The 16076-nt window shown below is 39.8% G+C and overlaps 1 protein-coding gene across 2 annotated transcripts in view; it reads left to right on the top strand.

Moving 5' to 3' along the window:
* Positions 1–16076, top strand: part of ADAMTSL1 (ADAMTS like 1) — a 1120403-nt gene that overhangs the window by 291496 nt on the left and 812831 nt on the right. For both annotated transcript variants that reach the window (XM_025279016.3, XM_044939811.2), the window contains exon 2: positions 12053–12172. In XM_025279016.3, coding sequence (XP_025134801.1) covers positions 12053–12172 — 120 coding nt within the window. The remainder of the gene's footprint in view (positions 1–12052; positions 12173–16076) is intronic.

Below are 16076 nucleotides of genomic sequence, written 5' to 3'. Positions count from 1 at the left end.
TCTTGCCATCTCTTCTTAATACCTTCTGCTTCTGTTAGGTCCATACCATTTCTGTCCTTTATCGAGCTTATCTTTGCATGAAATGTTCCTTTGGTATCTCTGATTTTCTTGAAGCGATCCCTAGTCTTTCCCATTCTGTTGTTGTCCTCTATTTCTTTGCATTGATCGCTGAAGAAGGCTTTCTTATCTCTTCTTGCTATTCTTTGGAACTCTGCATTCAGATGTTTATATCTTTCCTTTTCTCCTTTGCTTTTCGCTTCTCTTCTTTTCACAGCTATTTGTAAGGCCTCCCCAGACAGCCATTTTGCTTTTTTGCATTTCTTTTCTATGGGAATGGTCTTGATCTCTGTCTCCTGTACAATGTCACGAACCTCATTCCATAGTTCATCAGGCACTCTATCAGATCTAGGCCCTTAAATCTATTTCTCACTTGCACTGTATAATCATAAGGGATTTGATTTAGGTCATACCTGAATGGTCTAGTGGTTTTCCCTACTTTCTTCAGTTTAAGTCTGAATTTGGCAATAAGGAGTTCATGGTCTGAGCCACAGTCAGCTCCTGGTTTTGTTTTTGCTGACTGTATAGAGCTTCTCCATCTTTGGCGGCAAAGAATATAATAAATCTGATTTCAGTGTTGACCATCTGGTGATGTCCATGTATAGAGTGTTCTCTTGTGTTGTTGGAAGAGGGTGTTTGTTATGACCAGTGCATTTTCTTGGCAAAACTTTATTAGTCTTTGCCGTGCTTCATTCCGTATTCCAAGGCCAAATTTGCCTGTTACTCCAGGTGTTTCTTGACTTCCTACTTTTGCATTCCAGTCCCCTATAATGAAAAGAAGAGAGAGAGACATCTTGCCCTAATTAATATCTCCATTTTGATTCAGAATGTGAGTGGTACTCTGACTATAAGTTCCCCTTAGGCAAGCAACTCTTTCAGAAAACCTAGTAATGATGTTGACCTATATGTACATTTACTAAGAAAACAGTGAGAAAAGTTGATTTCTACCACTGCATGTGTCTATACACACCTTTATGTTCTTCCTTTTTTTTTTTTTTTTTTCCAATTCTCCTCCAGCTGCTCAATTCTGTCCCTTAATTCTTGGCAGTAGTGAGGGTTTGATTTTAAATGTCAAATTGAATGCATAGACACACACACACACGTGCACAATTTGAAAACTATGTCTGTTTCTCCTTGTCTTTAGGAGACGTGATAATTATGTGCCCACCCACCTAGGAATAGAGCACAGAAGATTCCACCTTTTCTGTTTCTGTTTTCTTTTGTTATCTAAGTGTAGATCTGAGTCATGACTTTCATCAGTATTCTGAAGCCAATTGACTTTTGAATTCTGGAAATTGAACTCTGTTCCCCTTTTGAGAGGAATGGAATAGAATGAAATCAGGGAGAAGAGAGTTGGCTTTATATTTGAGGGAAGTTATTTGAGTTTCTTAAGTTATTTGGCTGTTTTTCCATCTTACATATGCCAAAGGAGATATCTGAAAACCCACATATTTTCTCTTCCCTGTACTTAGGAAGGCAATTTATGTTCCTCATCTGAAAAGATAAGAGCTTGGTGAAGATGGTCTCTAAAATTCTCAGCACTTTTGTTTCAGCACCCGTGTTTCTCACAAGTGATAGAAATGCACAGCTTAGCCACAGATCAAGCCTGTATTGTACACAGTGCGTCACCTCAGGTGCGATTCCTTCTGTTAGCTTTACTTTTTCTTTTCCCACTAGTACTGTGAAGGTAAACTTCTCCACATTGTTCATTTTGAAAATTTTACTTTTTAAAAGAATCAGTGGCTCGTCAAGATCGATATCCATCTCCTTTAAAGATAAAGTAGACTATTTTTTAAGGATAACTTTTCCCCTTCTGTAAAGATTTGCTAGTGTAATAGAGTTTCTTTTCATTGACATTCTGGGACAGATCTTTAAATTCAACTACATCTGGTCACCTTGCCTCAAACCATATTATAGCTATTTCTCTAAATCAGACCTGAACTAAGTAGGAACATCTGTACCAAGAATTATGAGGCCCAGCTGAACATTTTGGACCAGCATGTGCCATCTCACTTCTTTCTGCTTTGCTTTGCTTGCTGCTAAGTCACTTCATTCGTGTCTGACTCTGTGTGACCCCATAGACGGCAGCCCACCAGGCTCCCCCATCCCTGGGATTCTGCAGGCAAGAACACTGGAGTGGGTTGCCATTTCCTTCTCCAATGCATGAAAGTGAAAAGTGAAAGGGAAGTTGCTCAGTCTTGTCCAATTCTTCGTGACCCCATGGACTGGAGCCTACCAGGCTCCTCCATCCGTGGGATTTTCCAGGCAAGAGTACTGGAATGGGGTGCCATCGCCTTCTCTGTCTTTCTGCTTTAACCTTTCAGCAATTATCTTTACAATCCTTAGAAATAATGATTAAAGTTGGTCAAAGAACAAACAGAATCCTGAGGTGGTTATTAAGTTCCAAACACCCGGTATATAAATGTCAGTGGCTTAAATATGGCTATAAGAATGTTTTTATTAACTTCCCTCACCCATCTTCTCAGGATCATGTTTATCCCTTCCTTTGGGGGAGTATAATGCTGCTAATCAGCTTGCATAGTTGGCAGCCCTTAACTGGGACACCTGAAGCTACTTCAAGAATCTTTCGCTTTTCCTAGACAAACTGTCTGTACAAGTAGGTAAGAATAGAGGTCTAGGGGGCTTCACAGAGTCTCTATTTAAAAAGATTTAGTTACCCGCCAACCTGACAACCAAAAATACTTTCAAAGATAAAGAGATGATTTTAAGAGTGGACCTTTTCAACAATGAAGGCAGTTTCTTCATTGACACTGCCTCCCTGCTCTTTGTACAAATTGGTGAATGTATGCAGGCAGAATTGCTGAGCTCAAGCATGATAAGCTTGTGGAGCCTCTTCAGTTGGGTGACTCTGAGTTTGGAGACAATTATAAATATTTTGTTGCATTGTTCTCATAAACCTCTGAAATACTTTTTATGCATTTTAATGAGGAAATGTCTTTAGTAAGATTCTATGCTCATAATGTTTTCCTATCCTTGACATTTGAATTACTCTTCACTCATTTCCCCATCTTACTATGTTACAATATTCCAACCAGGCAAGAGGTTAGTGGGGTTAATGGAAAGGAGCCACTGAGAGTAGATTGCATTTTTTTTTCCCATAGCATTTGAATCTATTAGAGTAGTCCTGCCAGAGACAGGCTGTAAAATGATTGATTTCCTTCCAAAAACCAGGACCCTTTTTTATTGCCATGTAGAATTTACTAAACTCTGTTTGTTTCCAAACCTGATCTTTAACCAAGTTGGAGAGATCTATACTTTTATTTTAAATCTACTTAATTGATTTAATCCTGAAGTTTCACCTGGGACTATTTTCATTTTTGGTCTAAGCTAACTATATCAATATTTTAAGGGCTAGTGATAGGAATGGCACCCCGCTCCAGTACTCTTGCCTGGAAAATCCCATGGACGGAGGAGCCTGATGGGCTGCAGTCCATGGGGTCGCTAAGAGGCAGACACGACTGAGCGACTTCACTTTCACTTCTCACTTTCATGCATTGGAGAAGGAAATGGCAACCCACTCCAGTGTTCTTGCCTGGAGAATCCCAGGGACGGGGGAGCCTGGTGGGCTGCCGTCTATGGGGTCGCACAGAGTTGGACACAACTGGGGCGACTTAGCAGTGGCAGCAGTGATAGGATATTCATTCTTTGGCTCAATTTTCTTCAAACCAGAAGTTACTTATGCTTTCACTTTGGGAACATGTTTTCTCTTTCTTCCCTTGGCCTCTGAGGAGCTTTGAGGAGTTTTGAGGATCCAATGGTAATGATATTGGGTTGCACAACTACACTGGGGACATTTGATTGAGTCAGTATAAGGTTTCACTGGGGGCTTCCCTGGTGGCTCAGACAGTAGAGAATCTGCCTGCAATGCAGGAGACCTGGGTTTCATCCCTGGGTCAGGAAGATCCCCTGGAGATCCCCTGGAGAAGGCTACCCACTCCAGTATTCTTGCCTGGAAAGTTCCATGGACAGAGTCTGGTAGGCTACAGTCCATGGGGTCACAAAGAGTTGGACACAACTGAGCGGATTTCATTTTTTCACTTCAAGGTCTCATTATTTCCCCCTATTACTTAGCAGCAACTCTCAGAACTGGAACTAGAGATTTTTTTGGCTCCAAGGAAAGTTCCTATATAGTTATTCATTCAATAAACACTTCAGTATCTCCTTTGTGCCACGAACTCATAACCCTGACCCAATCATTTCACTACACACTGGATTTTAAATATAGGTGTGTATTCAGATAACACAGTGACCGGCTACTTAAGTTGTTTAAATTATTATTCTAATCTGGTCAGAATTTACAGCTTCACTATCTTAATTCTTAGTAAACTGTGAACCAAAATATGGGCATAAATATACTTTACAGAATCCTTTTGATAGGAAAATAGATTTAACTGTGTGGTTTTCAGTGCTGCACTTTGTAAGTAATACAGAAACCTGAATCCTACCCGTGGGACAAAAGTTTGGCTACGTTTAAGTTTTCACAGAAAAACTAAATGAAGAAAGACGAACAATAAAATGATAATGTGAGGGCATGTTTGTATGTTTAAACTTCTATTATTTCTACATCCTTTTCTCTCTGCCTGTTAGTAAATGGCTGTGTCTCCTGGAGTTATGAGAACATTATAGCCACTTAAAACTTCTGGCCTTAATCCACTCCCGTCATCAGCATTACAATTTCTGTAGAAATGATGACTCTTCCTGAATGATGTAGAGGTAAACCAGTTGTTGTGTATTTTAACTTTCCAAATTCTAGTCACAATTCATAGGGAAAACTTGTAAGGAGTAGGAAATTCTAAGGGGGTGGGGAGAGGTAATCTTTTCTTACTACAAGCATTTGAATGGTGAGCAGACAAGTTAGGATACTAAGCAGTGCTCTCTGGATCCACTGAAAGGAGAGGCAAGCCAAGGGGGGTGTTTGCTGCTGGATTATGATGGAAGCAAGCTTTAAATAGAAGACAAAGTTGTCATAGATATAGTTTCTAACTGTGTCCAAAAGCCAATTGCAAACACTTTTCTTACTATTCAGTGACTTCTGTTTCCAACTACCTTTACCTCCTTTTTCCCTCTAATGGCATAGAGAAGAGAGAGTTAGTTGGAAACTTCCTTGTTCCCTGTATTTACCTATGTCCCTCCCTAAAATCTCTGCATGGTTGATGGCTCAGCCCCATTAGAGAGAACATATACCACAACAATACATTGCTTCCATGCTTTCCTGGATCTAATGAGATTCTATTCTGGGAGCTGGTATGTCTACATTCCTGGATTCTCTAAGGAGTACTTTGGTGTGCCAATGAGTAGAAAGAGGAGTCCATGAAGAAGGAAATCAGACTGCAATTGGAGAAGCAGTCTTCATCACAGGGTACAAATTCAAGCACATGGCAATCTTCATGCTTTCTGAGGAACAGTCCTTATGAGTCTAGAAATCCTGTAGAAACAGATAGGCATGATTATTTGTTATAGGTATGAATATTAGTAATGATTGTTCCTTGCCTTATTTATCTAAGTGAATAACAAAGTGAGAATCTTGCAGAGTCTTGAGTTTTAAGAGACATTGTCTCTGGTCGCTAGTCCTAACATAGCCACTGGCAATGAAAATTCTTCTACTTTTCACATTTCTGTTTTTCCATCTGTGAAAGTAACACTTCTGAACCATAACATGCTATGGGATGCCACTTTTGAAGCATTTTATGATATGCTAACTACCTTATATTGGAGAAGGCAACGGCACCCCACTCCAGTACTCTTGCCTGGAATATCCCATGGATGGAGGAGCCTGGTGGGCTGCAGTCCATGGGGTCGCCAAGAGTCGGACACGACTGAGCGACTTCACTTTCACTGTTCACTTTCATGTATTGGAGAAGGAAATGGCAACCCACTCCAGTGTTCTTGCCTGGAGAATCCCAGGGACGGGGGAGCCTGGTGGGCTGCCGTCTATGGGGTCACACAGAGTTGGATACGACTGAAGCGAATTAGCAGCAGTAGCAGCAGCAACTACCTTATAAGTGCAAGGGAAGTTTTGACATATCGAATGTGAAGTATTTTCAAAACCCAAAATCAAGAAACCTGGTCTGACCATCAGAAATAGACTTCTAAAGTCTCAGTTATCCTGGGAATTTTCAAGTTTCATTCAACATTTAGCTGAGCTCAGGGGCTGGGATTGATAGACCAATCAGCCACGTTCTCTGTTCTCAAGGAACTACTTGTCATAAGTTGGTTGTAGCGCTGTCAGCAGTAAATTTTCATAGAAGCCAATAAAAGGAAGCCTAAACATGATGAAAATCAGTAATAACTTTGGGTTCTCCTTGTTGACATTTTCTGTTGGCATAAATGGGCCATTTGAGATGGACCCATGTTCCGTGTTAAGAATCAGTGCTCCCAAGGGTCATATCTTCTCATTCTCCATACTTTTTCTTGGCAAGCTCATTCATGCCAAGTATCATCTCCTCCCCACATGATGCCAACCCCTACATATCATCTCCAGACAAATTTCTTTCTGAGGACCGAAGCTCTGCTTTCTTTGCCCAAATCACCTCATTCTCCACTTCTCTGGAATAAAATTCCGATCTAACCCATGTGCTTGTTTCTCTTCCTCTATTTTCTATTTTGTTGAAGGTGCTACTATCCACTGTGCTCTTCTGCTCAAATTCAGACAGAAAATGTGGATGTAACCTGAGACTGGTGTCGTGCATTCAGTTAGCCACCAAATCTTACGATATTTCCCTTCCCCACCAGTCCCTTATTGTTGTTATTTAGTTGCTAAGCCATGTCCAACTCTTTTGTGACCCCATGGGCTGTAGCCTGCCAGGCTCCTCTGTCCATGGGATTTCCCAGGGAAGAATACTGGAGTGGGTTGCCATTTCCTTCTCCAGGGGATCTTCCCAACCCAGGGATCAAACCCACATCTCCTGCATTGACAATCAAATTCTTTACCACTGAGCCACCAGGGTCTTCATAAATTCTCATCTAAATAATTGCAGTAATCTGAAACTTTTTACCTCATTTCCAGTCTTACTTCCTTAGGACCACCTGCACACACTTCTAAACCTATAAGTCCACTTCTGAGACACTGGCTGCTTGATTCATGATTCGGCCCCTCCCCACTGTACACATTCTGTTCCAATCTGATTTTTCATTGTTTAATTAAGGTAGATTAACCCCCAGTAAGGAATAGTGGTTCAAACACAGTAGAGTGTTAGCTACTTTTTTGCACTTTTTATTGAAGTATAGTTGATCTTATAATATGGTAAGTCCCCTACATGCCATGGTAAGTCCCCTACATGCTAACCTTGAAATTGCAGACTTTCCAAGAGTGTGCATACCATCACCATCAGGCTCCATCAACCTCAGGCATTAGTGAAACTGCAGTTTGCCCCCTGTCTCCTGTTGCTGATGATCCTTCAGCTCTTCCATCTGCCACCTCCTCTGCCTCCTCCAGTCAGTAATTCTTCTTGCCTGTTCACTTGATGCCAGCCCCTGTATGCCAGCTGTCATACTATACTACTGTACTTTTCAAGGTATTGTGCTGTAAGATTAAAAATGTTGTCTTTATTCTTTGTATGTGTTTGGTTTTTTTGTGTTTTTTGTGTGAAAAGTATAAACCTATTATAGTATAGTAATACACAGTCTAGTCAATTGTGTTAGATACTTAGGCTAACTTTGTTGGATTTATGAAGAAAGAAAACTTTAAAAAGTGCTCTCGGAACAGAACTCATTCATATGATGAGGACTTACTGTATTAGTTTTGGGTGTACACATAGCATTTCAATACTTACAGAGACTATACTCCATTTAAGTTACTATAAAGTAATGGCTATATTTCTCTATGCCATACAATCCACCCTTGTGGTTTATTTATTTTACATGTAGTGGTTTGTATCTTTTAGTTTTCTATCCTTATTTTCCCTCCATTCCTCTTCCCTCTCACGTTACAATATTAGGTAGTGAACAGGTCATGGGTTCGTTTCTTGCATGAAGTTGTTCAGCTAATGGAACCTCAGTGACCTTTAACAAGGGACTCCAAGATTTTCCTGAGGCTCTCTTCATTCTAAACAGACTTGAGGCAAAAAAGCATGGAGGAGGGTAATAGGGAGATTTTTATGGGCCTGGTGGTATCATCACTTCCACTAGCTAAAACTCAGTCTCAATCACCTTATCTGCAAAGGAAGCTTGGAAATTATACTCTAGACATGTGCAAAGATGATGAGAAGATGGTGGCTTTTGGGACCATCTACTCGTCTCTACCACATCCGTGTACTCATTAGATAGCTATGCCCTGCAAGGAGGAAATATGTGCTATAGTGGAGCTCTTGACACATGATAGTACCTGAGTAAATGTGTGTACACATGAATGAACGAAAGCATCAGTAAGATAAAGGACTACTCTGGATTTAAATAATCTAAAAATCTGCTTGAAATAGAAGCACAAAATCTATATGTTTATATATCTTTATATATTTATATATCTCCTTCATCATAATAATGTTTATAAAACACATATAATATAATTATTATTGTCCATAGTTAATAGAGATTTTCAAAACCACATAATGTTGACCAAGTTAATTTGGGTAGTTTAAATTGTTTAATTAGTAATAGCATTCATGAATAGAAATTAAATTAAAAACAGATATGCACATGATATCTGTAGGGGGGAAATGGTTATAATTACTTTCATCGAACATATATTCTTCTCTTTTTCCAGGATTAAATTGAATTTTAGCTTAATGAATTCCTTCTGCCCTAGTATCACATAATAGTATTTGATGGTTGAGCATTTGGTGAGAATTGTATGACTTATAAAGTGTCAACATTCTTGGGAAAAATAAACAGGCAGAGATGCTTTCTAAAACAAATACACAGTTATGATTGAGAATTAAAGTATAAACCAAATGGACAAGGTGTTTGCTGATTGTCTTTCATTTTTGTAGCATTGAATATTCAGTCTTTTTATCTGACATCTCACTGTCTCTTTGGAGGATATTTGAGTCATTTCTGTTTATTTCTTTAATCAGTTTAATGAAAGAAACATGTCTTACACAGGCAAAAAAATTCTCGCAAAGAAAGTGTGAAGTTTATTCATCTTCTCTCCTGATTGTAGCTTTTAAGAACTATAGCACTGCATGACTACAGATGGTCACCATTTTGAATAATAAGTTAAATTCTAAATAGCCTATGATATTTGGAGAAATGATTCGTAAAATATAAGGTTCACTGGTGATCAGCATATATTAGTCTTTTTGAAAACAAGAAAGTCAACACACATCAATTCTAGTTTACTTTAAATTTGAATCTTGATCTTTTCCAAAAAGGGAGTTGCACAAATGCAGCCAACCCATATCTAGAACTTGAACAGCTGTGAGTGATCCTGAATATGAAGACATGAATTTGGAATATACCCAACAGTAGCTGGGGTATCCTGCAAGCTTCTGAGCAGGGAAATTACATAGTCAAGATGGGTTTTTGAAGTATATTTAACTTGTAGAGTCAAGAAATGGTTGACCCTGATGGGAAAAGAATGAAGAGAAATTAATTTTAAATGTAATAGGTATTAGGTTAGCCAGATGGATACATTTCCAAGGACCAGTCTTTTAGATTCTACCTCTACTTGTATCATACTGGTTAATTCTTACGAAACAGTCTAGGAGAGGAAATGAGATAACCTCTCGTTGCACCCTGCCTCTTGATAATTCTATCAGATTTCTCTTGCTGCCATAATGAATTACCACAGACTTGATTGCTGAAAACAATGCAGAAGTATTACCTCATGATTTCTGCAGGTCAGAAGTCTAGCAAGGCATGAATGACTGAATTCTCTGCTCAGAGTCTCATTGGGCTAAAATCAAAGTGTTGGCCAAAAATTTATTTCTCCAGGTCAAGGATCCTCTTCCCAGCTCCTTCATAGTTGGCAGAACTCATTTTCTTTTCACGCTTCCCTCATGGCCCCCTCCATCTTCAAGCCAGCATTGGCTTATTACCCTTTGAATCTCCCTGACTTCCTCTTCGGCCCTCAGTCCAGAGAAAGCTCTGTTTTTAGCGCAGAGTCGGACACGACTGAGCGACTGAACTGAACTGAACTGAACTGATGATTGTACTGGGCCCATCTGGAAAATCTAAGATACTAACCCTACCTTGAAGTTGACAAACTTAATTTTACCTGTAAGTCCCTTTGTCATGTTAAGCAGTGTATTCACAGAGATGACACAAGGGAGTGAGGGGCCCAAGATTCTGTCCACCACAGTGATACTGACCGTACTGTGTAATAACAGAAGCCATTTATATATAAAGTATAGAAAAATTATACTATCTCCAAAAGACTGCAGGTTTAAAATTATTTTAATTTATTATGAACTATTGCAGACATTCAAGAAGGATATGAAATTAATATGATGAACACCCATATATTCCTTACCAATATTGCCAATACCATGAAAAGGTATAAAAGTTAAAATAATATGAAAATAATATGGAGATAGTTTAATAGTTATCTATAGCTATTATGAATGTGGTCAAAGAGCTTTATGTATGTTAAAAGGTTAGGTTTTTATTTGTTCCTTGTGCTTTCAATGGTAATAGTGGCTCTTATTTTAAAATTTAGATTGTTGTGTTTAATTTCTGCTGTACATAGCAGTGACTGTTATACATATATATATATTCTTTTTTATGTCCTTTTCCATTATACTTTATTATGGGATATTGAATATAGTTCCCCATGCTATACAGTAGGACTTTGTTGTTTATCCATCCTATACATAATAGTTCGCATCTGCTAATCCCAATCTCCCAATCCTTCTTTTCCCTACCCACCTTCCCCTTGGCAGCCGTTAAGTCTGTTCTCTCTATAGGTATGAATGTGTTTCTGTTTCATAGATATGCTCATTTGTGTGGTATTTAAATTCCACATATAAGTGATATTCTATGGTATTTGTGTTTCTGACTAACTTCACTTAGTATGATAATCTCCGAGGTCCACCCATGTTGTTCCAAATGGCAATAATGGCAGTTCTTTATTAAAACCTTACTATATGCAAGTCCTTGTACAAAGTACTTAACATATATTATCTCCTGTCCTCTCAGTGATCCAGTAATATGATATCTTTCCAGTTTTGTGATGAGTAAACTGAGGCTCAGAAACAGAGATGGTAGGAGGCCTGGGGGAATAGATACCAGTCCTTGAATTTCTAGAAGTTACTTAACAATTTGTCCTTCACCAGAGGAGGTTTGGGTAACTCAGTAGTAAAATGAGATAGTGAACACAAAAGGGTTTTAGATTCAGCCTTGTATTTGAGTGCTGGTTTCAGCACTTACCAACTTGGCAAACTCCTAAAACCCTTTTGCCTCTAGTTCCTAATTTGTAAAGCGTGGCTAATAACAGACACCTCCTGGGGCTGGTGCCAGATAACACGTGTAAAGAACCTGGTATGTGATAAGCTCTAGATAAAAATTCTCCAGTGCCTCCCACCAGAGTAGCTAAATGCATCTGGTTCTATTAAGTCCTGGAATAATTCAGGAAGTCTGATGTGGGTGCAGGCCAGCTGCTACACCCCTGCCAGTTGTTTGCAGGACATTAGGATCTACCTAGATGCTCAGAGAAGACTAGGGATGGATCCCTGTGGGTACAAGACCCCTATTGTGAGGCATACAGATGGATATTCCAATGGAATAAGTCTAGGAGCCTGACTATGCTTGACTTGGCCTCAAAGATAACTTAAAATCACTAAATTTTGACATTGTACACCAGTCAATTAAGATGTGCCAACTTAGCAGGAGACTTTCCTGGCATCCATCCCACGAGCCACATGCCAGAATGTTCTGGTGGCTCTCACATGAATATGTATTTTTGTGCATCGTTTCTGATTTCTCTAATCAGACTTGAAATGAATCCAAGAGGTTTCTGCAACCCCGAGACGTTAATTTCTCAGTGCCCCTCCCTCTGGGCTCAATCTGAAGGCTTAATTCGGCTCTCTTATCTCTCTAGGTATGTGGAGACCAAAGCCAAGGGGCTGTTTTCCTAAGGGAATTTACACTGATTCGAAGAGAGAGTCTACATGAAGATTTCCTGTCTGACCTCTTGAATAGTCACAAAACTGAAGACCCGGTACAGTGCCTCTTCTATTTATTCTTAGAAGCACAAAAGTTCAGTTGCTAATTCTGCCTCGTTGTGGTAGTTGGTTTTCGCAAATCTAAAGAGGTTTGGATGGTATTTTCTCATATCCGTTGGCAGGGGAGGGAAGCAGAGTGACAGGGCAGTGGACAGACTGCCTGGGGTAACTTTCTCACTTTTCCTGTGTCTGATGACCTTCAAACATTTTACTGGAATGGTAAAGTTTGTATGGGGCAGCATGTGGAGGAGTCACATGAAAATAACTGATGTTTTGCCAGCGAGTCTGAACTTGAAATGATTTAAATAAGTGAAGACAAAAAAGAAATTGATATGTAAAGCCCAAATTGTGGATGGGTCAGTAGCAATGCCACCGTCTTCCAATCCTGGCTTCTTTGTGGATATCTTTACTTCAAAGTGTTAGTCGTATTTATTTTACAAAAATTTGTTTCGTCTGTTGGTGGTTTGGGGAGAAAAATGAAAGTCTTAAAAAATGAGCTCTCAAATGAAAGCAAGGGATTGAGTTGACTGGAGATGTCACGATGTAAATTCCTCTCTATTTGCAAATCAAGCCGTGATTTGTAAGTTGTACTTGGGGTGAGAATGGGATAGATAACTTCTAAAAGTTCAAAATGTGGCTCTTCATGGTGCTGACCTTGTACTCAGAAGTATATTAAAATTAGAGGATGATGTATGAACAATAAGTCAGTGGATTTCTTGTCCAGTCATAAAATGGTAGGATCCCAGAAGATGTGTAAGAATACCTCCCAAAAAATTACACCTCCTCTACCCTGCGTTCTTATGGTCCTCTCTCAAGAAGGTGTTTTGGCATATATATCTCATCAACTTATCTTCTAGACACCGAGTAAATTAAATCTCCCAGTGGTCACTCACAGGCCATCTTTACTGTTTTTGTCATTTCCGCCTTCTCTGTGATGGACATTTACATTCTTTTCAAAGTTTGTGCCCAAGCTGTTAGCTACCAGGGTTCTTGGCCTCCTTAATCAATAGAAATTGATCAGAGTCTGGACAAGAAATTCAGGCAAGGCTTTAATGGGGCCCTTGCTGTAGCAAGGGGGAATGGGGACAAGCAACAGGTTCCCTTGCTGGCTTGTTCACTGGCGCGGGGGCGGGGCATGAGCTGGTTCCTTATGCAGGGTAAGGGACCGGGTGTGTCCAGGGGTTGGACCCGACGAGTGTCCTCGGTAGTTTCCCTACCCCTTTGCTGCTAGTGTGTGCAGGGGACATGTGCAGTAGCCTGCTTGTGTTCCTGACCCCCTGCTTTTGCTCCTGGCTCCTCAGAAGGGGCAGTTGAGCTTTTTGGTCTCTTTGTTTCTCGTTGTCCAGATTTACTCCAATTGTGCATGTATGTTAGTTATTTTCAGTCCCTTATAGTTTGTTTGCATTTTGTTGCTCGAGGAGACTTTTGTCCAGGTACAAGCATTGCAGCAAAGGGTCCTAGGTCCCAGCCTCTCTCAGAGTGGGGAGGAATGGTACTGAAATTTCCCAAGTGTACTGTCATTTATTTTTCAAATGCTTCATATAATCTATTTTATTTACATATGTATATTAAACTCTGCAAATGCAGAGGCTGCCTTTTGAACTTTAAGTCTTTGCTCAAAGCTTTCTTGGTGATGTACTATGGGACACACACATTGCCAGCAAAGTTTTATGATTTCTTTAATGAATGCTATCTTGTAATTACATTTTAATTTTGTCCCATTTGATGTCATTCAGTGTCTGAAGTAGTTAGCTCATTTTGGACTTGGTTTATGCAAAAGTCCTAGAAAGTGCTGCTATGTGGATACTCTATGCAAACTTCATATGTAAGTCTAATTATTACATAATTTATACCATAAAGGAAATTGAATAATATGAGCTAATTATGAACATAATGGAATTATCTAAGCGGTGCCACTAAAAACAATGTTTGTCATTTGGCAAGCATTGAAGCTGTCCCAAACATTATTATTACATAGTATTACATTGATCTGACCTGCCTCTTGAGAAACCTATATGCAGGTCAGGAAGCAACAGTTAGAACTGGACATGGAACAACAGACTGGTTCCAAATAGGAAAAGAAGTACGTCAAGGCTGCATATTGTCACCCTGCTTATTTAACTTATATGCAAAGTACATCATGAGAAACACTGGGCTGGAAGAAGCACAAGCTGGAATCAAGATTGCCGGGAGAAATATCAATAACCTCAGATATGCAGATGACACCACCCTTATGGCAGAAAGTGAAGAGGAACTAAAGAGCCTCTTGATGAAAGTGAAAGAGGAGAGTGAAAAAGTTGGCTCAAAGCTCAACATTCAGAAAACGAAGATCATGGCATCCGGTCCCATCACTTCATGGGAAATAGATGGGGAAACAGTGGAAACAGTGTCAGACTTTATTTTTCTGGGCTCCAAAATCACTACAGATGGTGATTGTAGCCATGAAATTAAAAGACGCTTACTCCTTGGAAGGAAAGTTATGACCAACCTAGATAGCATATTGAAAAGCAGAGACATTACTTTGCCAACAAAGGTCCGTCTAGTCAAGGCTATGGTTTTTCCAGTGGTCATGTATGGATGTGAGAGTTGGACTGTGAAGAAGGCTGAGTGCCAAAAATTGATGCTTTGGAACTGTGGTGTTGAAGAAGACTCTTGAGAGTCCCTTGGACTGCAAGGAGATCCAACCAGTCCATTCTGAAGGAGATCAGCCCTGGGATGTCTTTGGAGGGAATGATGCTAAAGCTGAAACTCCAGTACTTTGGCCACCTCATGCGAAGAGTTGACTCATTGGAAAAGACCCTGATGCTGGGAGGGATTGGGGGCAGGAGGAGAAGGGGACGACAGAGGATGAGATGGCTGGATGGCATCACTGACTTGATGGACATGAGCCTGAGTGAACTTCAGAAGTTGGTGTAAGACAAGGAGGCCTGGCGTGCTGTGATTCATGGGGTCACAAAGAGTCGGACACGACTGAGCAACTGAACTGAACTGAAAACTGCATGTTGCCAAATTTCCTCAAACTTACTGAGGTCACAAGTAGTTGAGTGGGAGGAAGCATTTAAGCTGAAAGAGAAATTACTGACCAACACAAATGATCAGAACTGGAGTTGTCAAGAACATGTGACAGAAAAGGAAAAGGCAAAGCTTCCTGAATACCAGAAGCTAGTTCAGCCTCCTAATAAGTTTATGAAATTCTAACAATTTCTTCGGAGGGTGTGTCTCTCTATCTGAGAACTTCGTTTGGCCCACAGGCTATAAAACTTTTAAAGTGTCACTTTATTTTCCAAATAGACATGGAAAGATGAATCACCATAATCTCTGTGTTTGTTTAAAGGGAAGAGTTCAAACATGAGTTGTTACTTGTACTTGTAGCCAGAAAAGTGAAACTCCTTTTGTGCCTCTTTTGTATGAGTTTCTGCTACATTGGAAGGAAGGAAAATGGGAGAGTCATGAACAGGACAGCTTCTGGGTCACCAAAACCACTTCACAAAGGCAGTGGGTGAGAGAGGAAAAGTGGTTTCACAACATAATCTGTTTGTACAATTCTGTTTTCAGGTAAATCCTCCCTAGTAGCCCACTGACATTTATGCACTTATTTTCTCTCTCCTGCTAGGTTAGTATTTCTGTTCCTTGCGGCCAGGATCCATGTAGATTCTCACCTTCTTGGCATCTCCTCGGCTCTTGTATATGATAAATTAGTTGTGTTAAGTATTTGTTGATGGAAAAAAAACACCACTACTATTCCCTATTGCCCTGTGGTTAACATTTTTATATCGAAAACACTGTAAGAATTCTATCCCAGACTATGCATGAAAAAAGCTTTAAACATGAAAATCTTTCTAAATGCAAAGTGATTATTGTTAAAATGGTATGAAAGATTTCAGTTTTTAATGAGGTGAT

This window comes from Bubalus bubalis, chromosome 3, assembly GCF_019923935.1.
Source record: "Bubalus bubalis isolate 160015118507 breed Murrah chromosome 3, NDDB_SH_1, whole genome shotgun sequence".
Lineage (NCBI taxonomy): Eukaryota > Metazoa > Chordata > Mammalia > Artiodactyla > Bovidae > Bubalus > Bubalus bubalis.
Note: the sequence above shows the minus strand (reverse complement) of the source record. Positions and strands in the feature narration are given on the sequence as shown.